Here is a 26,370-nt window from a genome sequence, read left to right as displayed (position 1 = left end):
AAACCATGGTTATCAGAGTATACAATGATAAAACAATAGTAGCTACATATTAGTTACCACTAACTTAGCTCCTGATTCTTTGAGGAACTTAAAACTAGTCAATACATAGACAAGCTAGCTTAACTCAAATTTTTAGAAAATGGGTTATAAAAAATACTTTTGCACCCGTGCGTACACATAAAATGTTGATCATTCATTCAGCCAATTCATAACTAGTTAATGGTGTAAGCTTTTTATTGTTGTTAACATAGCATAACATAACATAACTTAGTGTAATGTAACATAACAACATAACATAGCATAACATAACATAACATAGCATAATATAATACAAGTTAGTAATAACACAGGACAGACCATGCTGTTATACGAAAATAATGCTTGCATGTCGTGACACTACCCCACCCCTGAAGTGCATTATTTTCATATGACAGCATGGTCTGGAGTGTGTTAAACCTCTTATACCGCAGTGATTTGCCAGTGATTACAATTGTTGAATTTATTAACATACAGAACTTTGCACAGTTGAACAATTTATAGTTAGATTTAATGTTGTTGAACGTCAAAGAGACAAGTTAGTTCCTGTTCTCACTTAAGTAATAGCCACAATAAACAGTCATTCCCTCACCAGCCTCTTACTATCTATCCATATCTATCTTACTACAGTAGAGTTAGTTTAAGACATGGCAAATGATTTTCACAATTTTCATGAATATAACTTCAGACTTAAAATATGAAAGTTCATCAGATTAAGATGAAAAGGAAGAAGGAAAGCCTCATGTGATATTGCTTAAATAATAAGTAGAGTTAAATAGAGTTTTAAATAGAATAGAATAGAAGAGTGCACAGTTAAACGTTAGTATTAGAATAGAGGCGGGATTTTTGGAAACAGTCGCCTCTCTGATTGGTGGAACTTTGTGTGGGCTTCTGGGAAGTGTATTTCAGTGTAGTAGAGTTCTGAAATTAAACTTTTTTTTTTTTTTTTTTTTTATAAAATTAAACTGGAATATAAAGAAAACGCGCTTTATAGTTTATACAGGAGAACTGTAGACCGTTCATCTAAATCTATGTAGTTGTTAATTTTTTTTTTTTTTTCACTTCCGGATCCTGACGTTTTCAACTCGTTGTTTTTTTTTTATTATTATCCGGGGAAGCCAGGCGTAAGGACGCGCACCCGGTCACGTGACTCGGGTAAAAGGGGAGCTTCTCTTGTGTGTGTGTGTGTGTGTATGTGTGTGTATATGTGTGCGTATGTGTGCGTGCGTGTGTTTACATCAACGCGTTCACGCGCAGCTGCTGCGCCCATGCTAATGCTAGCCGCTCTGTATATGTTTCGTTTTCGTTTTCGCGTAAACCTCGACGCACAGCGACGCTAAACAACAACAGAAGGCTGTTGTGATTAGAAGGAAGTGCGACAAACGCAGTAGTTTGTGTGTGTGTGTGTGTGTGTGTGTGTGTGTGTGTGTGTGTGTGTGTGTGTTTAATCGGCGTCATGGAGGAGCTGGCGGTGGAAGTGAGGGGCGCGAGCGGGGCTTTCTACAAGGTGGGTTCCGCTCTCTGAAGCTGTCTCACAGCCGTGTTTATGAATTTCTCCGTGTTTATTCTGCTCTGACTGCATTAGCACTCGCTGCATGGGCCTGTATAGTCTCGCTAGGCCTAGATGACCATGTTCAGGGCTTGGATTGAGCTGCCGCCCTTCTACAGCTTCATACAGAGGCCTTAAGCTCTCATATTTATTCTTAGACGCTGCATGAATTTAACATTAAGCGCCATTGACTCCTGATTAAAGCTGAAAAATGGATCCGCAGTGCTGTTTAGGCCTGCAGTGAAGACTGGAAAAATGTTGGCCTGTTGGTTTGGCAGCACTGAATCATTTTTATTAGGTTCATGCGTGCTGGATTATAGATTATACTCCTCTGTACTGTACACACACACTGTGTGAGCTGCTGGTACTTTCTAGCACAGGGAATCGTCATGTTTGTGTGTGTGTGTGTGTGTGTGTGTGTTATTTCCCCGACTGGTACTCTTGTCATATGTGAACTTGAGCAGAACTTAAACTCTGCCTTTACGCTTTAAGGAAAACTGTACTAAACTGTACCTTTCCTTGGCTTTATCTTATGTACCTTTAATGTGTTTCATTCCCCTGAAACCACCTCAGATACAGTTAAAGGTACTGCTTAGTACCCTTTTATTCTGAGCCTCTAGTTGTGAGTTTTACAGCTATTTTTATCCATAAAAATCCTCTCTGTAAATACATACACCAGACACTTCCTGGACATTCCAGATGACCTATGCTTCATTACGCACACACACACACAGGCTTGTCCATTTGATGCATTAAAGGTGCGGTATTAATTTTTAAAAAGAGTTACAGAACAGTTACAGTTAGAAACAATCATTTCATCTTAAAGATACCTGACGAAAACTGGGATCTGCGAGATTGCTATGCACAAAGTGGATGTCATAATTTTCTAAGTTCCACACTTCTGTTTGCATGTTTTCTGGTTCAGAAATAAGCTGGAACTAAGCTGCTCAGCTCTGCTCTTTTCCTTAAAGGGAGTTGTACAAACAGCTCAGGGTGTGATAAAATTATCCTGAAAGACTAGAGACTAAGCTACATTTTGAAATCTCAAAATCTGATCTGGTACAAATTTAAAAAAAAAAAAAAAAAAACTTAAAAGTAAATGCAAGTCCATTGTGAGAAATGGTGTGTTCTCCAGGTCGGTTCTTAGACCTTTGCAAAAGAAATGTAGTGTATTTACATGTTATGGAAAAGAATTGCTGATGGATAACTGACTGTTCTGTCCCGCAGGCTTTCGTGAAGGACGTGCATGAGAACACAGTCACTGTGACGTTTGAAAACAAGTGAGTATCACCATGACAGTGTTCGAATGACAGTGACACTCCCATGACAAATATGAGGCACTTAAGCTCTATATTGATCTTCAATGGATTTGATAATTATGTACAATATCTGTATTATGTATAATAATAATAATAATAATAATAATACATTTATTTATTATAATGTGTAATAAGCCAATCCTCACACCCTGATTTCATTATTATGTACAATATCCGCATTATGTATTATTATAATAATACATTTATTTACTTACAGTGTGTAATAGGCCAAACCTCACACCCTGATTTCATATGCATGAATCATGGCATTTACATAAATCTACACTTGTGCACTGGAATGCCATACAGGCCAGTGTCTATGCGTGTTTCCAGAATTTCTAGTGAAGCAACTGTGAATTTTTCTCATTATTCAATGTTGCAGTTGGCAGCCAGAGCGACAGATCCCTTTTCATGATGTGCGGTTTCCTCCTCCTGCTGGGGTTCAGAAAGAGATCACTGAGAGTGATGAGGTTGAGGTATGTGCTATCAAAAAAAAAAAAAAAAAAAATCACAAAGCAAGCCAAACATACCCTTTTGCCTGTTTTAATTAACTCAGTTCTCCTGGTTTGGTTTGAAGGTCTACTCCAGGGCTAATGACAAGGAACCGTGTGGCTGGTGGCAAGCCAAAGTGCGCATGGTAAAAGGGGAGGTGAGCAAAATTTAAGTTTTAAGATTTAAGGACATTTTTGCATAGGTTTGAATTCAAATTAATGAGTGATAGGTTTGATATCACAGGTAGGAAGCAGATATTTTAGTACTTCCTTGATTTATCAGTATGCAAAAATTAAGACTGTGTTTTTAAGCTCGCCGGTGTAAATTATTGTTAACTTGCGACTCCCTTTCCTCCAGTTTTACGTCATCGAGTACGCAGCCTGCGATGCCACGCTCAACGAGATCGTCACGTTAGAGAGGCTGCGGCCCGTGAACCCCAACAAAGCCACCACAAAGAACCCCTTCCTGAAAATCAGACTGGACGTTCCAGAAGACCTGCGACAGATGTATGCACTTCATTACATTTACACAGCCTTGTTGAATTGATGCATTTAAGGTGCTGTTTCTAATTTGGTTTCCGTATCTATAACAATCATATCATTTGAAAAATCTCTGAGGACAATGGGGATTTATAATCCTGCCATGCAGTGGATCATGATAACTTCTAAGGTTCATGCTTCTGTTTGTATTATTTCTGGCCTGGAAATGAGCTCCACCCGTAGGTGGAACAAAGCTGTTCAAGTCTGTCCATTTCCTTAAAAGAGAATTATACTTAGTTTAAGTTTTTATTAATAAAAAAAAAAATTAAATTTTGTTTTAGTTTGTTTATTGGCAATAGCCATATGCATTGCTCTGAAAATTATAAATTTCTAACTTAAATCTTACCTACTGGTTTATGTTATTTAATTATGATTTCCTTATTTCTATTTATAGATTAACTGTACTGTAGATTAATCAAGTTGTGATTTGGTCATTTTTTCTTCATTGAATGTCCACAGCTGCGCAAAAGACTCGGCTCACAAAGATTTCAAAAAAGCCGTGGGAGCATTCAACGTCACATATGATTCGGATAAGAAGCAGCTAGTTATTCTGGTGAGTCAAAAGTCTCGATTCAGCGTTTAGTCATATCCCCAGTTATATCTCATCTTTTTTTTACCCCTTAATGTCCGTTTTGGTACATTCCAGTCAGTCAACGAGGTGACTGCTAAACGGGCAACCATGATGACGGACATGCACTTCAGGAGCCTGCGCACCAAAATGTCCCTCATTCTAAGGAACGAAGAGGCCAGTAGGCAGCTGGAGGTACGGCTGCTAGTACACTGATATCATCCTGCGTTCCACTCGTCTGCACTTACTCTGTCCGTTCTGCCCCGATTGACTGCAGTGCAATAGAATCTAGCTGCTAAATCTGTTTCTGTGGCTTGGGAGTGGAGTCTGTAACGTAATGATGGGATTGTGGCCTGCAAATCTGCTGTGTGGCACTTCAGAGTCTATATTTAACAAGAGCAAGTGGGGTTTGCTATCTCATATGTTGTGCGGATGCACAGCTGTTGCATTCCAGACCCTGGCTTAACTGCACTCCTGTTTAGATCGAGGCAGAACAGAACAAGCTTCCACACTGGTGCACAGGGTTAGAGCAGCGTTGGAGCAAATAAAGATTAGCAAGTGTTTGTGTATTATGAAATATTAAAGTTTGGCCCACTTCTGTAATCATTAAACCCATTTAAAGCAGTTTGCCTTGTGCCCAGAATAAGTTTTAATTTGTGTGTTCCCTTAAAAAGTGTTCAGAATTTTCTCTAAGCAGGTATACAAACATTTCTAATTATTCGTTAGATTCTTTTATTCAGAGTAACTAAGCAGTGAGGCAGAATTCCTATCCAAGTACAAAGTGCTGCAGGTTTCCCATAACTAATCAGAAGCAACTGCAAAACGCAAAAGTTTGCACCCCCTCTTCAAATGGATACAGGTGTGAAAAATGAACATATATGTATACACACACATATATATTAAATATATTTATTTAAAAAAAAGATTAGATTTTAAATTTGATTTTTTATTTTAAGTGTTTATTGGACGTAGCAGTGTGTAAGCATATATTTACAGACAGCTTCATACTTATTGGCACGCTTGCTAAAGATGCATTAATAAATGTTCTAAATATCTTTGTTGATAATTAACTTAATCTCACATGAAAATACAACAGAATTCTTACGTCTAACTGAAGTACAGTCGGCCCTCCACGTTCACAGGGGTTGGGGCGCAGGACCCCCGCGAATGTGGGAAAAACTGCGAATATCTCTAAGCCCCACATTTAACACACAAAAGGAGTGTGTTAAACACTAGAAGCAATACGCTTTGGACCCATGATTACAGTTGATATTTTATTGCACTTTAAAGGTGCAAAACGTTGAGAGAAACGCGAGATACACTGCACACTGAGAGACAAAACAGGTGAGTGAGACTGGCTAGTACCGAGACAGAGAGCATAGCATTCCCAGACAGAGTGTGTAGTCTGCAGTTCTTTAGCGCACTGAAACTTTTTACCTTCTTGTAATAAATTTGTATATATTTATGGTATTAAATGATAAATAGATTAATAATACATATATTTTATGCGTTTATGGCTTAGTAAACTTTGCAAAACTCCAAAAAAAAATCCCCATTTAATTATTGATCGCAAGCTCACGAATAATCAGATCCACGCTAAGTAAATAACAGGCCTTGTGTCACAATTATTGGCACCTCTGCATTTTGTACTTTGTGCAACACTCAGTCTCATGTAATCCTTGATGAGACTGGAGAATACAAACGAAGAAATTTGAGACCACTCCTCAATATGGAACTTGGAGAGATTCTTCTCTTCTCCTCAGCTCTTGTTCAGCACAGATTTTCAGCAGGTTTTAAGTCAGGGTACTGAGATGGGACTGGGCCGTGTCAGAAGCTTGACTCTGACATTGAACCATTTTTGTCAATATTTGGGTGTATGTTTTGGATCAGTGTTCTAGTCAAAGATCCAACCCAGTTGCAACTTCCTAACAAAGGCAATGAGATAATGAGATATTTCATAAAATCTGTTGGTACTTGAGCCAATATATCTGAACAAGATTCCCAGGGCTTTTAAAGGAGAAACAGTGCCACAACATCACAGATCCTCTACCACACTTAACACTGGGGGCTAGGTTGCAGTTCTAGTAGCATCTGGTGGACTCAAGGCACTTACCTTTATGTTTAGATGAAAGAAAAAAGGCTTTCTTCTGGCACACCTTCAAAATAGCTTGTTGGCATCGCTTTCCCATATTGATGGATGACTAAAGGAATTTGACCTCTTAGCCACATTTAGTCATATTTCTACCCCAGTAAAACAAGAGTTCCTAAACGCTCATTTTTAAAATTTTAAAAATAATAAAATATAAATGGAAACATGTTTTAATTTTTTTTTCTACTTAAGTGATGTTCCACTTTGAGCAAAAAAAAAAAGAAAAAAAAAGCAATACGAGTTAAAACAAGATGCTTTGGCTAAACTTGGTTCATGATCATCTCCCCTGTTTTCTCCAGAGCTCTCGGCAGTTAGCGTCAAGGTTCCATGAGCAGTTTGTGGTGCGCGACGATCTGATGGGTTTGGCCATCGGCACACACGGAGCCAACATCCAACAGGCCCGCAAAGTTCCTGGAGTCACCAACATCGACCTAGACGAGGAGACGTGCACCTTTCACATCTATGGAGAGGTACACCACAGGCCTGCTTTCACATAATCATGTTTAATCGGAAGCTATGAGCAGGATGTTTTCATTGTTATGGTGTGTGATTGCAGGACCAGGATGCTGTGCGCAAAGCCAGGAGCTACCTGGAGTTTTCAGAAGATGTTATCAGGGTACCCAGGAATTTAGTAGGTAAAGACAAAACAGTGAAATGTCCCTGTATTAATAAATGTTATGTGTAATAGACATGTTTCTGATGTGTGTGTGTGTGTGTGTGTACATACATGTATATAGAATATAAGGAGCAGTTTGTAATTTCAGAGTCCTTGCTATGGAAATTAAATTATTCTTGCAATAAAAACATTGACAAGCCTTCCACTGAGCCAGTAATTTACTAAATGGCTCTTAGGAAATGGCACTAAAACGTTTCCCTTTTTTAATCACTACCCTTTTGAAAGTGAGTTGCAAAGGTAAAGAAAAAAAAAGAAATTAAAAAAACAGGAGACATTGAAAAATGTTGTCTAACTACTTAGCATAAAATTTCAGTTTTATGTAAGAATTGCAGATTACTATAGGAAATAAAACGTCTGCTGCTAATGTTTAAACTGTGTTTGTAATTGGCCATACCTTAAGAACATCTGTAAGGCACAGGCAAGTTTGGCTTTATGTTTTTTGGTCATATGGTAAGATAGCAGAGGGACGATCAAAAAAGTGCTGGATAAGAGCATAAGGTATCTTTTGATGGAAAAGAATTTTGCTAGATGTGAATAAAATGGTCAGACTTTTTTTTTTTTTTTTAAATAAATAGATGCATGTGTCATTTTGTTGGCTTATTCACTATACCTTTTGCTCCCCTCCACCAGGGAAAGTCATTGGGAAGAGCGGGAAGCTGATTCAGGAGGTCGTGGATAAATCTGGAGTCGTCCGAGTGAGAGTGGAACCAGAAAATGAGAAGAAATCATCTCCGCTGGAGGAGGTCAGTATGTGTTTATGACCTGCTGTCAGTGTACAAGACATTTTACACAAGACAGTAACAGAAAGTGTAAATCAGAAACGGAAAGGGAAGGAAGCTGACCTCTAGTGATGCGACGTGGAAGTGTTAATTTAGTAGATACGCTGCAATAATAAGAACGGTGGTGTTGGATGGCTTTGTGATTCATCATTATTTTTCTACGCATGTAATGCTGATTGAATTCTGCGCCTGACTAAAGGGCATGGTGCCATTTGTGTTTGTGGGGACAAAAGAAAGCATCTCAAATGCACGCTTACTGCTCGACTACCATCTCAACTATCTCAAGGTAAACGTTTCTTTTACATTTATCCAATAACCCGCTTTCTTGTGTTATTGACAGTAAATAGAGTTGTAGCATCAGACTAGAACTAATTCTCAACCCGGTTGGACGCTTCTGGGAGATTTTGGAGTGGCGGCTAGCGAATGTATTAGTCAGCTAGTCTGTGTTAACCCCTACTGCATAGTGATCGTGCTGCCCAAGCAATGTGTTGATACACCACACCTAACAAATGACACAAAATGACAACCAAACATTTAGATTTTAATTTACATGAACATGATTTTTCATTTTTTTTTTTTTTTTTAAATGATTATTCAGGAGGTGGATCAGTTGCGGATGGAGAGGCTGCAGATCGATGAACAGCTACGACAGATCGGCGGAGGCCCCAGAGCTCCATCAGGACGACCGGAGAAGGAAAAACCGTTCAGCTCTGATAATGGCATGGGACATTCCCGAGGGGGCAAGCCATTCGGCCGTGGAGGGCGAGGAAGACGAGGGCCTACGTTTGCGTCAGGTACACACACCTCATCAAAAAATTTTTCTATAGCTTGCCATTTTTAAGGATTTTAAGCTTGCAGTTTTCAAGGATCCCAAAATTTGGCATATTGCTTGATGGTGGCAGTGCCAGAAAAAAGAAGTGTAAATATTTTTTTACCCTCATGAAGAAATCCAGATTCTGTGAATATATGAACCACTCCCAACCCTTGGTGCATCAATCCCTTGTTCTTCCAGTGTCTTATGGCCTACATTTGTTTACTGGAATGTGATTGTGATTGGTATTTTAATGATCTAATGACACTGTGCACACAAATTAATCCTTCCCCCAATGACAAGTTCATAAATAATAGTATAATTTGACTATAAAGTAATTTTAACAACCATTAGTTGCATGACATGACATTTTATTCCCTTTAGTTTTAAGTGGATTCTTGGCTTAAAAATTCTTACAGCGAATAAAATCTACTGTAGTCTGAGTAACACAGAGTTATTTTAACATCAGGTAGTTGCATGACATTTTTACAAAGACAGTTAAAATGCCTTTAATTGGTTTCTTTACCATAAAATATTCAGAGAATGCGCACTACGTGTATGTTTTAATGATTAATGTTCATCATAACATTTAGTTGTTTAGCATTTTTATGACTGCTGTTTTAAAGTGGTCTTTGCTCAGAAAAGCTAATCTAGTTTAGATGATTAAAGCCTTCCTTTATTATAAGGTCTGTCTTTGTTTTTGTTTTTTTTCATGTCGTGTTCCTGAATATTTTCTCAAGGCACCAATTCTGAAGCATCCAATGCATCCGAGACTGAATCAGACCACAGAGATGAGCTAAGTGACTGGTCTCTGGCTCCCACCGATGAAGAGTCTATGGGATACCCCAAACGAGTCCCAGACGGACGAAAGAGAGGCGGCGGTGGTGGCCGGGGCCGAGGGGGACGAGGAAGAGGAGGGGGAGGGGGAGGAGGAGGCTACAAAGGTAGTTATTTACATGTCTAGAATTCCTCTATTATCTCCCATTGACTCAGGAGATTTCCTTTTAGCATCACAAATGTATTTCCAATGCCGAATATATCTATTTTTCCTCTGTTATTATTGATATAAGTAAGGATTAAAATGTTTGGAAGCATGCTGTTATAGGAAAACATTCAACAACGGGGTTTCGTGAAGCCACTCTCAGACCGAGGATGTTGATTATTTACCAATAACATCACATCTTGGAGCGTTTGATTCCTCTTACACCACAGCAATTTGCCAACAAATTTTTTTAATGAAAAACAACTCATCGGAAACAAATACGCTAAATAAACATCTCATCACAGAGCACTCACCATATCAGAAGCAAGCTTTCAGTAGTGCTGTGATTTATAAACAATATTAATGAAAAGACACACACATGTTTAGAGAACGAATAATATTGTGAGAGAGTAAATGAAAAGATGATATGAATAAAAGACTATAAATCGTCATTGTGTTTCATATTTATCAAGAACAGTTATTTGGCTAATGATTAGTTTTCATGTTTTTTAATTGGACAATGTTTAATATAATAAACACTTTCATTTGATTAAAGCTTCATAATAATGTGTTTTTGAGTGCTTATATTGTCTATTGATCCTCATGGTGTTAATCTGTGTGCTGTATTAACTTTATACTGTGTTTAATCAGGTGAGGACGTGCACTGGAGTGAGTCACGCCCCCGGAACTCCAGAGACTCCAAGCCGAGGCTGCAGGAGGACTCACTACAGGTAACCAATTACTATAAACATCAGTGATGGTAATGAGAATCTTTACTTATGACAGTTTAGCTCCATTCAGTCTACACTGTTTCGATGGTGGAAAACACAAGCTCTTCCGTATTTGTTCAGATCATTGTGTGTTCAGGTGTGCAGTTTGCTAAACATTAATGCCTTTTCTATTACAAGATACTATTCACTTCACCTGCCAGTGGTTTTAACGTTATGGCTGATCGTTGTAAATGTTTAAACTGCTGTCTTAAACACCTGGAATATATTACCACATACATACATATACCACAGCACTGGTGAATTCTCAATTATGATTGGTCAGAAGGTATTGATTAATTTTCCATAAAGCAGTTCTGACAGGTTTGTTGTTGCACTTGTACTAATTTGTTGTAGTTCCTATAGCATATACGTAAGGAGACTTCTTTCGGGTTTCTCTGTAACATGACAAGCTGTGTTTTTTGTTGAGGTTTTTTTTTTCTTTGACTTCGACAGTGAGAGGCTGAAAAAGAGGCTGATAAGGGAAAAAACTGCTATAACATAAGTGATAACAGGAATTAATTAGGCTTGGGTGTATCGAAGGTGTTGGATCACATCCAGCTCCTCCCCCTGGACTTATGGTTCTGTGGCAATGACTATTTCAACTTCTGTGGTATAAGAGGAATAAAATACTTCGGGATGTCCAATTGTAGGAAAATAATCAACTTCAGGGTAGTGGCAGTAAAATGTTCTACACCTGTGGCCTTATTGGGGCAGGACTTTTCCACAGAGTGCAGAGAAAAGTCAGTTAATAATGAGTATCTATGATTTTTAGTTTATTATCCATCATGTCAGTATTACAGTCTCTGTGTTCTCATGTCTGGAAAGTTACAGGTTTCCTCTGGACATTATTTCCCTGTATTTTAATATACAAACAATAGGGAAAGGGTTAGATCTTTCAACCTATCACTGATTAGATGATTTAATGTCCTTCATTGGGCCAGGCAGGCACAGAAAAGCATGGAACGTGAGAGAAAGAGTGCCAAGTGCCAAAGTAAATAAATTTTATAACATTACTAATTAATCTCACATAATAAGGTTAATAAGGGAGATGTGTGTGATGGTGGTCTGTATCAGTTCAGCCCTGATCATCTCCTGACTTTTATCTCTTCAGATTCGTGTCGACAGCAATAACGAGAGGAGCGTCCACGCTAGCCGAGGCCCTCAGGGGCCCAGCGGCGACTCGACCGGCCCCCGACAGAGGAGCATCAAGGAGCGAGGGATAAAGAAAGAGAAGCAGGAAGGGCAAGACAGCCAGGTCGTCATGAACGGCGTGTCGTAATTGAAAATCCCCCGTGTCTAATCTCCCAAACAACTCCACCGTTCCAGAAGCTTCTTTCATTAGAGACACATTAGGCCAAAGAGAACCAGGTCAGTAGGGCTTAAAAAAAAAAAAAAAAAAAAAAACACGTGACATCAAGCACATTTTGTAACTGTTAACGGGGGGTACTAGACAAAAACGTCTCTGCTGTCTCTGAATTTTGTAGTCTGCATTGATTAGAGGTGTCGGTCTCTAAATCGAAAGTTTTGTAATCGACTTTCTAGGCAACTAACAAAGATGTGGGTGTATTAAAAAAAAGTGTGTGTGTGTGTTTTTGATTTTTGTTCACATCAGGGGGACATCAGATTTGATTCAAATGTGTGTGCCATCTCTTGTGGCATCCCCCCCCCTTACTGTTTGGTGTCTGTTTATTATAGAGCCCATCATGATGTGAGGTTCCAGCCACATTGCATAAAAAAAAAAAAATAAAAAAAAAAAATAGACAAGTAGACATACTCCTAGATGATCTGTGCCTTTAACTAGTGGGGATAGTTTCTGAATTTGGATCTCTAAATCAGGGAAGATGACATGGATTCTGCATAATCTCAGCCAGTCAGTGAAAATAAACCATGGTGCATGTACAGTACTTCACATGTGACGTTTTTGGTACATCTAAAGGGCAACTCTTCATCTTTTTTTTTCTTTTTTTTTTCTTTTTTTTCTTTGGACCGTGTAAAGGTGAGATCGTCCTGAGTGACGAAGTAGTCGACCACTTGATGCGATTATATGGATGTATTTCATTTGTGAGGTATTTGATTAATTTAAATGAGACGCATTAGCTTTTTAGTGAACCACCTTTAGCTGCAGTAGTCATCTTGTTTTCCAAAATTTATACAGTTTTAATTATTTTTATTTTTTTTTTATTTTTTATTTTTTTGGCTTTCTAGTATGTACCATCCAAACTTTAAAAGCGATGCTTACAGGGAGTAGGTGAAATTCATCCTAAGCCACGTCCTGTCGCCCCCGTGTGTTTACTCCACTTTCATGTTCAGGTGTAAAAAGCACTGATATCAGATATTGCTGTAAAAGCTTCATTATCGGTAACAGCGTATTGTACATGACATGCTCGCTGTTATTTTGAAGTTAAAATTGAACTTTTCAAGCGTGCACTTACGTTTTGTGTTCCTCGGCAACTACTTCGTTTTAAAGATATACGCTCGTAATGAGACAGGCGAATCATGTGTACACCCTCATCGTAACGAACATAACGAACTTTCTCATTTTGACTCTGCTGTACTTTTTGCTTAGGGAGGGAAGATGAAGGAGATGTGACATTGAGTTTGCTATAAAGCTGTGTTACCTGATCCGTGCTTGTGCATTTCCCTTTTAGTTTACAGTTTAGAGGTTTAGAAGAGTGTTCCACACCCAGCCTTTTTTTTCTTTCTTTTTAGGTTTGTTTCATTTCTTTTTTGGAAACCTACTGTGACGCTAACTCTAGTAGTCCTTTTCTCCTTTCTGTACAGCTGTAACAGTAACAGTTCATTTATACTGGCTCTTTCCTGCTAGAACTATCTTTACCGGTGACGATAATTCACACCTATTTGTTGCAGCTTAAACCACAATCTTGACCTGACTTGCCTGAATCAACATCCTGCGACAAATGAGGCTAAATGTCAGTTGCAAAACAGTGAGCATCAGTGTATATTGTAATACATAAGAATTGAGCTGTTAATACAACTAGTCTGGCTCAAATGGGCAAGATTTAGAGAGACTGGAATCTGGGCAATACGAACTACTTTTAAGATACAGCTCTCACCCTAGATGTCCAGAACTGTCTGGTGTTTTCCCTTATTTAACACACCTACTACGAACCTGACCATAAATATAAATATTCTGCATTATTATTTTACTAGATACAGGTGCTCACCATCAGAAACGAAGTTACCAAACTGTACATTTCCCTCTCGCTGTGGTGGTACCATCAAGGCTACTTGAACTTTTGTACCTTCAGTGTGTTTCTTTCACCTGGAAATGTGAATATACCTTTAATAATTTAAGTACATAACTGGATCTTACGGATCAACAATATACCTTTACTCACCACGTGCACCTTCCCAGGTAGAACATAACCTGCTACATACCAAAGTACAAAAGATGTACCCTTAAAGGTACCACCTCAGCGATAAGGAAAAGTACCTTTATTTCTGCATGACGTGTCAGTAGCTTAATTGTGTAAGAGTGTCGTAGTTTGACTAAAATATGCTAAACAAACTTATAGACAGGCAAAGTTGTGTTATTTTAGCACACCTTACTCTAATCATTATATAATGGTCAGGTTTAGAGTTTAAATACTGTAGCGCCTTTCTAATATTTTACAGAACAGTTTAACATTTTAAACATTAGCTCTTGAAGACAAATACTATAATGGTATCAGTATTTTTTATTTTTTATTTTTTTTCTGGCGACAGGTCTGTCTCAGCATTAATAACAATTATTATGGCTATTACTACTAGTACTGCTACTGGTAGTTTACCTTGTGTATTTACTTGGAAATATTAACAATTTGATTATGACTACTACTACTGCTAATTACTAATATAATTATTATTATTATAATTATTGTAGTAATGGTGGTAGTAGTAGTAGTACTAATAATAATAATAATAATAGTAGTATTATTACTATTAATTGTAATATAAATTTAAAAAAATAATGGAAGCTGTTTAAGATAAAGACTATAACAGTTTTTTTTTGTTTACTTGTTTGTTTTATGACAGCTTCCTCTCAAAATTTATTATTAGTAGTAGTAATAGTAGTAGTAATGTTACCAGTATTATTAATAATAATTAATAGTAGTAGTAATAGTATTAATATTAATGGTATTATTATTATTATTGTTAATAACACAAGCAGTAGGTGTGTTAAACAGGGAACTCGCCCATTTCTGCTGGACTCCAAACAGAGAATGACAGTTGTAATCACTGTTGAGGAGTTTCTTCTCAGTCTCTTTATACAAAACTCATACAAGGCTCAATTTGTGACAGTCTGTTAATGCAAAGTTAAAAAAAAAAAAAAAAAAAGTTCTGAAAATCTTAAATGTTGCCAAACAGACTGTTTCCTAGTTATTTATTTTTCAGACTGTGTATGAGTTTACAAAAACACCAAAATTTCAAAATTTCATCTCTCGCTCATATTGTAGGCTGTCGTGAAAAATGAATAAATATATAAAACATACAATTAATCAGACAGGAAAAAAAAACAACAAGATAAACTGTAGATACTGAACCAAGGTAGACTGACCTTGTATGTTACTGCACTTTGGGTAAGAATTTCTTTGTACATAAATAGCAAGACAGACTGGGTTTTATGTTGACATTGTTTGGTTATAGTGCAATATATTTTGTATGCAAGCAGTTTCAATAAATAAAGGTTGATCTTCCTCTGCAAGCTGAAGTGCGTGTTTTACTCTTCGAAATTGAGCTTTATTACTTTTACATGCCGTATGTTACAAGAAAAAAAACAATTGTAAGATAATCCAGCTGTAATTACTGTGCCGTACACTTTCTCCTCCACATGATGGAGCACTTGCAGCAAGAACTGCAGTGAATGGTTCCATATCGTATCTTCTGCTTACATTGTTCTGCCAGTTCATGGTAAACATGGACACACTCTCTCTCATTAGTAGTTAAAATAGAACATTAATTGTTATTTTACAGAAATCTAATATATAATATAATTACAGAAATATGACCAAAGTTCTTTCTTAAATCTGTTTGGTCAAAAGGTGTTGGTTTATTTTCTATAACAGCAGCTATGACAATAGTGCAAGGCTAATAATAAACAAAAAAAAGTTTTCATTATTTACCAATTTATATGGAGATATAACATGCAAGGAAGGAGTCTCCAGTGTCAGCTCTTTGTAACCATCAGTAAGTTTTAAACCTTTGGAAAGTGTTCAGGACAGATATATTTGCGCATTCTGGTTTCCTGGTAACATGACAGGCTGTGGTTTTTTTATTTATTTTTTTTTTTGCCTCGTTCTCCACAACAGAGACAAAAAGAGGCTGGTGAGGGAACAATTGTATATAGAAACAGGATTTTCCTGAATATCACATTTCTTGTGTAAATGCTCTTGCAAACGATTTACAAATAGATTTGTTCATATCAAGTTTGATAAATAATGCCCAATATTATTGTATTCATGCCAGAAATGATGTACTATCCACTAAATAACCATCTATTACAGAAAAACATGGTTTAAAAAAAGGTGATTTAGCATAACAACACTGCGATGTTGATAATGTAGTTCTCCTCCACTCGGGAGAGCCATGAAGTCTTTGTTGAGGGTAGGATTTACATGTACAAAATTTTTCAATATTTATTACATTGATATCTTTTGGAGTTCTGATAGTGCTGATAGATCAAGTGATCTTCAACAGTCCAGTTTTGCTGAGCACCTGAGCAGAAAAGCATCTCACAACTGGTTGAACAGGAATTTGAAGCTATATTGGATAGCTTGATTGGCTGATAGAATAATTGCATGAATGAGCAGGGGTACAAGTGTTCCTGTTGTCAGTGTGTGTATGTAAACAAACAGACATGTATTCACATGCACATTTACGCATATAGAAGTGGCCCTGTGATGCAGCTTGTAGTGTTGCCGTGTCCAATCCAGTGGTTACTGAAGGACCGGGATTAAAAACATTGACTGAGCTGCATTTGCCTTTTAGCGGTCTATCAAGTTTCAGCTTCTTCCATGTCTCAGCAGAACACAACTCTTCGTGTCACGTCATTGGATTTTCACTAGCTCTGACACAAATTCATCCCTCCCGGACTTCCTTCAGGTGGAATAGGCCAATTATCCGCAAACAAAACTCTCTCCACTCCGTCGCCTTAGAATTCCACCCTCCATCGACCGAACACGTCAGAGAGGCTGACCTATTTTTTTCTTTACCTCTAATAACCTGAAGCAAACACAATGTTTCTTTTCCTCTATTCTGTCATGAAGTGTACATACCTGGCTCATTTAAAGTAATACTTATCACCCCTGTCTCTCTTTCTCTTCCCCTCCTGTGTGGTCATTAATGCATGGGAAATTAATGGCAACACTTAAAACTGTGCCTGGAGTACTATTTAATTAGCATACAATGACACATGAGCTATGTTCATTAGAGCTCAGTCCTGCTCAAGTGACTGTTTGGCTGAGCTTAATCTACTTTTATGGTGCAGTGAACAGGCCGTGATCAAGTGTTTAGGAATTTAATGTAAAAAGAAATCTGCCATAGTGAAAACAGTTCATTTGTGTGATTCAGCTTAGATGCATTAGTAATTCATTTACCTCTTAGGATCATATGGTGTATGATAAACAGATGATCCCTCCTTCATTTTCCCACTCCCTCATGCTCATTTGATTCATACCCATAATGCCTCTGGGAGTTACTGGCTCTGGTAATCTCACTCATTCATTCCAGTGAGATGAGTTCCATTGGCGCCACACACACACACACACACACACACAGACACAGGCTGACAGTCTCAAAGGCTAATCTATATCTAAACGTCTATACTTTGGTTTCTCCCATTGAGAAAACCCTTCACAAAGACCCTTCAAACCCTCCAACAGATAAGGTTCTAGATAGACCACCTTTAGAAAGCTAAGAACCCATAACTATCCAAGAACTCTTGAGGAGGTTTAATAGTGACTCCAAGTTTCATTTCCCTCCACTTTGTCATGTAAAACACACTGCTTGGGCAAATTGAAATGAATCAGTAAGGAATAAAACACTTGGTGGTATGCTGTTAATGGAAAATAATCAACGATGGGGTGGTGTTATGAAGCAGAGGTACTGTTACCACCCCCAAGGTGGCTGTTTTACTAAATAGCCTTGTCCTGAAGTTCTTTATTCCTCTTATGCCACAGTAATTTGCCAATGATTACAATTTTAATGTACGTGTAACAACAGATCTCACTTTTTTTCTATTCTAGTTACATTTAATATTTTGTGAAATGCAAGTTCCTGTTATCACTTACGTTATAGCAACTATAAATGGTCATTTCCTCACTAGCCTTTTTTTCTAGCCTTTTTTCTCTTGAAGGTAGTAAGACGAAAAACACACACACAGCTTGTGCAGGGCAAAGTCCTCTTTCCTGAAGACTTTCCCATGTTGGAAAATTGAAAGCACTGACATTGGAGACTCCTTCCATAAATGTTAACTAAAATTAATTGAAGAATTTAGTTTTTGCTTTAATCAATGATTTTACATTTTTCTTGGTTAAATAACAGCATGTTTTTTTAATCTGATTATTATCAGGTTCAGGTGCAATGTCCACCATACAAGTCCCTGTGAATAAGCTGTTACTATAGAAACGATAATGTATTAGAAACGGTGCACTAATATTAAATAATATTAAAACTGGCATTGCACGAAGGGTGAATTCTCCCACCTTGCACCCTGGGGTAAGCTAAGGATCCACGGCTACCCTGACCAGGATAAAGCTGTTACTGAAGATGAATGAATGAAGGAACAAATATTCCATACTGCACTTTTAAAAATTGCTGATATTAAGAGGATCCACTTTTCTTGTGTGCCTAGCATGAATTATATCTGATCAACACCTGGAGAGGTTGTTCTTTAATCTGTGTTAAGCTGCAGTCATACAGAACTGACATAATAGCCTTGTGTATGTGTGTCAATATCACATATCCACGATCAGAAATGATTTATAACGCCTTGGAAAGGGAGCAGCCGAGTCAAATAAATAGCAGAACAGCCTACAACTCGCCACGCTCTCAGACATTTCGTCAAGTTCCTGTAGCTCACTATAAATCACAATAAATGAAAATGAGAAAGGCTTATTATGTGTGTGGCGTGGTATTAATTAGCGTTACTCAGACCATGTTACCTGCCTGGGTGCCTCACATTTGGAGATAATGCACAGTGTGTAGGGGCGACTCATTCTTTTTTAATGAAAGCTAATCCAGATGGATGAGACAGAAAGAATTTATGTCTAAAGAATGGCAAGGCTAACCTCTGTTAGTTCACTTAATTCAAAAGTGAAATTAAATTATTGATTTTTGTGCTTTCCGAGACAAATAGAGAGCGATAGGAGGCATTAGGGCCTAAAAAACAACTCCCGAAGCGCATGGCGGTGTTGTCCCAATTCGATTTGGGCATTTTTTTTTTAAGCGCACGTCAGATGCTTGTCTCCTAATGCATTTTGAAGAGTATGAAGTCTCCTCCTCTTAATGAGATGGTGCGTCGGGTGCGTCTGAGCGAGCCGATAGCTTTATCGCTTTGAAGGTGGAACAATGACGGCGAACACGGCTTTTATCTACACGGAGATGTGACACAGAATGAGTGATTTACATCTGTGGAGCTCGCCCCCCTGCTATCAGCATGACAAGCGAGGCATCAGTCACTCGGGTGGAAAAATACAAAAGCGCCTTATAAAGCAGAAGAATGTAGGGAATTACAGCACACACAATATTATAATATTTCTGATCAGCATCTTGTATTGCGTATCAGAATGGCAATTAAAGAACAAATACCATAATAAACGAGAGTTAAAGGGGGCACAGTGGCTTAGAGGTTAGCGCATTTGCCTCGCACCTCTGGGGTTGGGGGCTCGAATTCTTCCTCTGCCTTGTGTTTGGAGTTTGCATGTTCTCCCCATGCTTCAGGGGTTTCCTCCAGGTACTCCGGTTTCCTCCCCCAGTGCAAAGACATGCATTGTAGGCTGATTGGCATTTCCAAATAGGCCATAGTGTGTGAACGGGGGTGATTGTGCCCTGCGATGGATTGGCAACCCGTCCAGGGTGTCCCCCGCCTTGTGCCCTGAGTCCTCTGGAATAGGCTCCAGGCTCTTCCGTGACCCTGTGTGGGATAAGCGGTATGGAAAATGGATGGATACGCAAGTGTTACACAGAAGATCTTAGTATTTAAGGTTGTGTTAAAGGTAGCGTCAGTGATTTTTTTTCATATTCCCACAGCTTCAGGAAAATATTTGCTCAAAGGAAAAACCCCGGTCTCTGTACCGCAAAATGTAAAATGATGTTGACGACACAACTAATCATAGAGGCATCTGTACAGTCATGGTACCTGTCAATTCAGTGCTAGCATTCAAGCGTTCTAGCCTAGGAGATGGTGTGCATGTTTTTTAGGGACATGGCATTCAAGGGAACACTGCATTTGTACACTGCATTTGGGTTGGATTTGTTTGAATGTTAAATTTCTAGCTTTAGCTAACTATCAAAATCACTTATTACACCTTTAACTGCAACTTCTTATATCCTGGGAATAAGGAAAAGTATTATTTGTTTGAGGGTTAAATTTAAAACTAGTTTTAACTGCAAGTTGATGGAAGTCCTATTGCTATAAAGGGAACACTGAAAGTATTGGCTGTATTTGTTTGAATATAAAATTTCAAAACAGTTAGCTTTAGCGAACTATCAAAATCACTTACTACTCCTTTAACTGCAAGTTCTTAGATTCTGATGGGATTCTAATGGCTTTGGAGGGAACACTGAAATCATGGACTGTGTTTGAATTTTAAATTTCAAACCAACTAACCGTAGCCAACTATTAAAATCACTTACTACACCTTTAAGTGCAAGTTCTCAGATCCAGATGGATTTGTGAATAGAAAAAATGATCTAGATTGTTCCCAATAAAAGAAAAAAGCATATATGATAATTATAAACATTTTCACATTGTTTTGGTAGAATATATTTATCATTTCTTAAAGTAGATCTGGCAGTATGGTGATGCAGCATTCCCAGGATACGCTCTGGATCCACTGTGACCCAGACCTGGATAGAGAGCTTACTGACAATGAATGAATGAACAAAATAACTTTGTGTTTGTGTAAAAAAGTGTGAATCTAACTGTTATTTTCAAGAAATAGCTAGAGGACATGGAGTATTTGTTTAGTATCTCTGCACAAATTAGCGTATTAGCAAATATTTGGGATACGTGTCTTTCTTTGGGCATGGTAAATTTGTTCATGAGAGGGACGTGAGGTTCAGATGTCACGCTGTCCAGCAGCTCTCTTGACCCTTGTGGCTGTTGGTGTGAGTGGCAGGGCAGTTGTTGATTGGCCGTTAAACTCCTACTGCCCTCGCCGCTGTGATTGATCGCCCGTTCTTGTCACTCTCTCTCCGCATGAAACACTTCCCGCAGTCTGGACACAACTGCTCACTGAGGCTTTCTCTGACCAGGCCATCTACACCACTTAATAACAGCTTTCTTTATCTGCTATAACGTCATTCAGCAGCGCTGGCTTAAAGCCGCGGCATCATTTTAGGAACTGAATGATATGTCATTTGGGTGACTTACTCAACTTTGTCTGAATATTTTACTCTTTGGAGACGGGAAAATGAGATCAGAATGTGAAAGCTGTTTAAGATGGTGTTCCTTCCAGCAGGATTTAATGAGAAACATGGAAAATGTCATGCTGATATTAACCACTATTCAGATGCTTTCCACTGCCCAATTACGCATATAATGTAATTATTAAAGTATGTAAATACTTTCCAAGTAGATTCTGAAGAGTTTTTCTGTACATAATTGAAGTTTATTATTTCCCCTTCATTTCTTGTTAGATTCTTATTTATTAAATAAATGAAATGAGTTGCATTTTAAAAATCTTGAAGGTAGGGTTATACCTAAGCCATATCACACTCACAGTCATGAGATAATACTGAATATTGTCATGGCTGTGATTCGCCACAGGCACAAGCCCACAGGCTGACTACTCGTGCACATGTTATGATTTCATGACCTCGATTTAATATCTCGTGGCTACATTAATAGCACAAAATTAAAATGCAAAATAATAGCACGTGCTGGATCAAGTGCTATTTTATTAGCTGTTGAATAATGAATTTAACAGGGGAATAATGGTTAAACGTGGGAAGTTAAACCAAACTTGGAGTAATCAGTTGTGAATTAGAATTAGGACTATTCATGCAGCAATATACTGAAAAAACATTTTTGAAAATGTATCTTTTTTTTTTTTTACATTGTATTGCGCTTTAAAGTGTTTACGGTCAGTGGTTTGGACGCTATTGGAAAACCAGTGATGGACGCTTCTCCTCAAGAAAAGCCTTGGAGGCTGTGGTTTTGGGGAGGGGCATGTATACAGAGTAGGATTTTAAAAAAAAAAAGCCGACTAAAATTTATTTATGGATCATGAGCATTAGCGAGACGAAGAAAAGCACATTCCGGTCACAATTAAAGGTAAGAGTATTTCATGTACTATAGACCTTTTTCCACACTTCCATATTACGAATGTGAGATTGTAAGAAGTAGCTTTTTGAATCCAACAGTAAATTATTCAACAATGGCAGAATGGCTCGCAATTACTTCAGTGTCTCTAAATAAAAAAATCATTCAGGCAAACATGAAACTCATTTCCCACTGACGTGCTTGAGAGGGCGAGGGGAAGAGGGTGAGCAATGCGTACGTCTTTAGCCAGCATTTCAACAAATCGAAAACCATTGGCTGTAAACATACGGCTACGTCGTTTCGATGATAATGGACGAACAAACATCTGCAAAATCTTTTGACAAACTCAAAAAAGCTAGCTAGCATCTTTATATGTAACTCAGAAGCGTAAAAAAAAGGTCTAGTAGCTGCCTTAATATCAAATAAGCCTAGAAATTTCTCCGCCCTAAGCTTTGTGCTGCAGCATCAATGTGCGTCAAATGAAACTTTTGCAATATAATTTCACCTGCCATGAATCTCCCTTGCTTTTGTGGGTTACCCTGGAATTTATTTTGCATTACCACTGCATGAAGATGTGAAATACTTCCAGGTCATTTGCATAATCTGAAATTGGAGTTCAGAAAATCGACGTAAGCATGTGCATAACCCGACTCTGAATATGTGTAACTTTCCCTGCGTAAATATCATTGTAACTTTTCAACTTAAGTTGGCAATTAGTCTCTGACTCCGAATACAACCAATACCAAACTGCATTATCTCAGAGCAAAGTCCTGTCAAGCAATTTTAACACATATTGTGATATGCAGCATTAACACACACAGACACATACAACCAAATTATTTTCTTGGTCCCTCTTTATCCAGAGTGAGTCATTGCTAATTCGCAGGTCGCCAACAGTCCATCAGACTGTGTTTGGCACTGATACAGCTCCATCTGCACTGGCAACCAATTTAGAAACACAACTACACTGAGACTTCAGATCTCTTATCCGTGACACTGCAGGATATTCAGCATATCCATTTTCCCTCCGCTCTACGGTACGTTCATTATTATTAACCGAGATTCATATTTCTACTGTCATTCTTAAATTAGAGCTGTCAGTCACAGAGGGACCTCTTAACCAGACTATCGGGTTATTTGAAGTGTGAAGTGATTTTTATTTATTTATTTATTTATTTTGGCAACCATGAACAGGGTAAAAACTTTCAAATGTGCTTTAATTAGAGCTGTGGTTCTCGAAATGTGGTTCACTGACCCCCAGGGATGCTTGTGGTCTGAAATTTTATTAGGATTATTTTTCACGATGACAAAGTAGTGGAATGTTGTTCTAGTTGTTATTTAGAAACTGTAATTATAAGCCTAATGGACTGGTCAGTTTGAATTAAATGGGCTTCTTCTAAAGTTTAATAAATTTAAAAAAATAACAATCAAAACAATATAAATAATGACAACTTGACTTTTAATTAGCCTAGGAAAAGTTCAGGCCATATTATACAAAATGTTTCGAATCTACATTATAAAAAGGAAAGATTTGGTTCTAAAATCTGATTGGCTGAGCTGTGTTTGAAGCCGCTGTAAAATCCCCAATACACATACTGTATACGTATACAGTCCAAAAGTCTGAGACCACATCGAAAATCTGCCTTTTTTCCATTTAAATTTGGAAATAAACAGAAGGTTTTAGAATTTTTAAATGTTTAAAACCAAGAAAGTAAATGTTCAATATCTTAAATATTTAATATTCAAAATTCTGCACTATTTAAATGTAAGAAAATTTGTGATATTGATCGTGTTAACTGCTTTGTACAAAAGGTACGATCTTCCTCATGTCTAATCTCTTCTACTGAAGTGTGTGTTCAGACGGCACTCTGATGGATATGATCTAAAATGTATCATAAGGTTTTGCACAAACTTGTGGAGTCCATGCCAGCTCGAGTGCACACTGTCATTAAAGCAAAAAGGAACATACAAAATGCTAAGAAATTCTGAAATTCGTGTAAATAATTCAAAGAATGCAAAATAGAAGCATTTGCACTATTGCACTATAGACTTTTGGACCCCACTGTATGTGCATTTGCGCATCACAATAATTGATTCTGAATGAATGCACCAGGTTTAAATAAAACAAAAAGTTACGCATAAACCATTGTTTTGTCCATAAAATACCCAAATCTTTGCTCGTGATGTTGCTTAGCAACCAAAGGTTACTGTTTACAGACTACATTGTGTGCCGGAAGAATTCTCTTGTGGCTTATTTTTTTATTTTAACACAACAACATGGTAGTATTAATGTGCTTTATATCTGAGATGTTGAATTGCATGCATAATTTTTTCTATCTTTATTTTATTTTGTATTATTTGATCTTTAAGAAAAAAAACAATCATGGTCTAACAAGCACCAAAGCCTGTCACTTTAACACTGGAAATGGGGCAAAGAAGGTTTGAGAAAACATTCGTTAGAGAGGCTGGAAGGCTTGAAGGTTCAGGCTGGAAATAGAAAGTTCCTGCTCTTTCCAGTAGGGAGCACTGCATCTCCAGACTAAGGAGAACTTTTTGGAACCAAAAAGTGATGCTTTGATTCATAGACAACTCATAGAGATCACTGTCTTAGCAGCAAGCTTTACTAGATACCAGCAGCTCACTGTAAATTGTACGTAAACTGCTTTTACGTATTTGCAAATGTGCCAACTTTAATGCTTTTTTATTTAATGCTTTTAAAGCATATGAAGTATGTCTAGGAAAGTTTTCTGCCCTGTAGATTATTAGATGAGGTAGTTGTAGGACACATTTCACTACTCATCCATCGAGAATTTAATGTTTTCAATGTTGCAAAGTTTAAATTATATAACTGGTGTTCAGTGTGATGTCATTTAACTATTATCTTTTGGAAATCAGTCATCGAAAACCACAAAGTCGAGTCGTTTTAACCTGCTATTAAAAGCCACAGCCGTTTCTTTCACTCTGATGTGAAACCTGGCCGTGAAACTCTCAGGTGTTCGACGCCCAACGTGCTTGGAAATGACTCAAACGCATCACCCTGTCATCGCACGCCGCAGCCACCCAGGCTTGTGTGAAAGCGCCACTGTAGACGTGTGCACCACGTTCACCTTGTGACAGCGGCGGGTCAGATTGATGAGGCGTTCGGGTAGGATAGAGGCTCCGTGAGAGCTCCAGATGGCTCATTACTACTGACAGCAGTGAGTTTTATCCCCTGCTCGGCTAAAGGTCAGGCTGGCCGACATTTTTGAGAGCGCAGCACATCCACAAGTTTCTCCGAGAGGGATTACAGCGATGTTCACTACAGACATGGAGGAGAGTGAAATGTAAACATTTTACCATTGATATCAACTTTGATTGTGCAGGTTGTTATAGTTACAAAATATAACCAATAAAACTGTGAGTACACCATCTACTGTCTGGTTTTATCATTTCACAGATGTGCTAACGTTATTTACAGACACAACATGTCTTACATATGACCTTCCTGCTACAAATATGTGAAAATATCTTGAATATAAGGCCCTTAACTACAAGGCCCACAAATAATTTATTTGTGTATATAATATGTATTAATATTTAACTAATGTTTTTTAATGAATGAATACACACACGAATCCTTAATGCACCAGGAAATAATGAAATATATGCATTAACTGAAACTAATTTATATTTATCTAATTTATCTTATATAGGATATGAGATCAAATATAATGTAAATTTTACTAATTTCATGCTTGATATTTTGTTACAATTTTCATATTTTGAATATTTCTCTTATTTATTTGCCATGTTGAGAAAAAGAAAATGAGTTTCGCTCCAGCTAAGTTTTATAGTTTATAGTCGTATACGTGATGGCATTTAAGTGGAATAAAGAAATAGACTCATTAGACAGCCAGTGAATACAATAGCAAGGCCAGACAAATGTTAAGAATGTGGCTATCTTGTTTATTTTTTTATTAATTAAGCTAATTTATTTATTTACACATCAGAACTACCTTACCAAGGTTAATTAGTAAAGAGCTCTGAGGAATTTGTTTGGTATTTACTTCACATCAGTTTGTACCTGATAATTGGGTGGTTTGTTTTTCCCTAAAAGCTGTCAGTATCCGTGCAGAACTCGAACTGTCACATGGACAAATTGGCAGAAAATTTGGGTAAACATGCATACGTATCACAGAGCTGTTGAATTCTCAAATCTGATTGGTCAGAAGATCT

General features: G+C 37.7%; 1 protein-coding gene across 2 annotated transcripts; it reads left to right on the top strand.

Annotated features, from left to right (window-relative positions):
• The first annotated feature begins 1,155 nt into the window (after nt 1–1,155).
• fmr1 (fragile X messenger ribonucleoprotein 1) lies at nt 1,156–12,434 on the top strand. Of its 2 annotated transcripts, XM_026940517.3 has the most exons (15): nt 1,157–1,543; nt 2,813–2,865; nt 3,287–3,380; nt 3,482–3,553; nt 3,754–3,902; nt 4,395–4,488; nt 4,582–4,698; nt 6,952–7,122; nt 7,209–7,287; nt 7,959–8,071; nt 8,307–8,393; nt 8,706–8,901; nt 9,659–9,862; nt 10,552–10,631; nt 11,782–12,434. In XM_026940517.3, exons 1-15 carry the CDS (start codon nt 1,493–1,495, stop codon nt 11,947–11,949), a joined length of 1,728 nt encoding a protein of 575 aa, XP_026796318.3. In that variant the 5' UTR covers nt 1,157–1,492; the 3' UTR covers nt 11,950–12,434. The 2 variants fall into 2 exon arrangements, with proteins under 2 accessions (XP_053091464.1, XP_026796318.3); XM_053235489.1 differs by lacking the exon at nt 8,307–8,393 and having other exon boundaries at nt 1,156–1,543.
• Nucleotides 12,435–26,370: the final 13,936 nt, after the last annotated feature.

The sequence above is a fragment of the Pangasianodon hypophthalmus genome, chromosome 7 (genome assembly GCF_027358585.1).
Source record: "Pangasianodon hypophthalmus isolate fPanHyp1 chromosome 7, fPanHyp1.pri, whole genome shotgun sequence".
In the NCBI taxonomy this organism is placed as follows: Eukaryota; Metazoa; Chordata; class Actinopteri; order Siluriformes; family Pangasiidae; genus Pangasianodon; species Pangasianodon hypophthalmus.
Note: the sequence above shows the minus strand (reverse complement) of the source record. Positions and strands in the feature narration are given on the sequence as shown.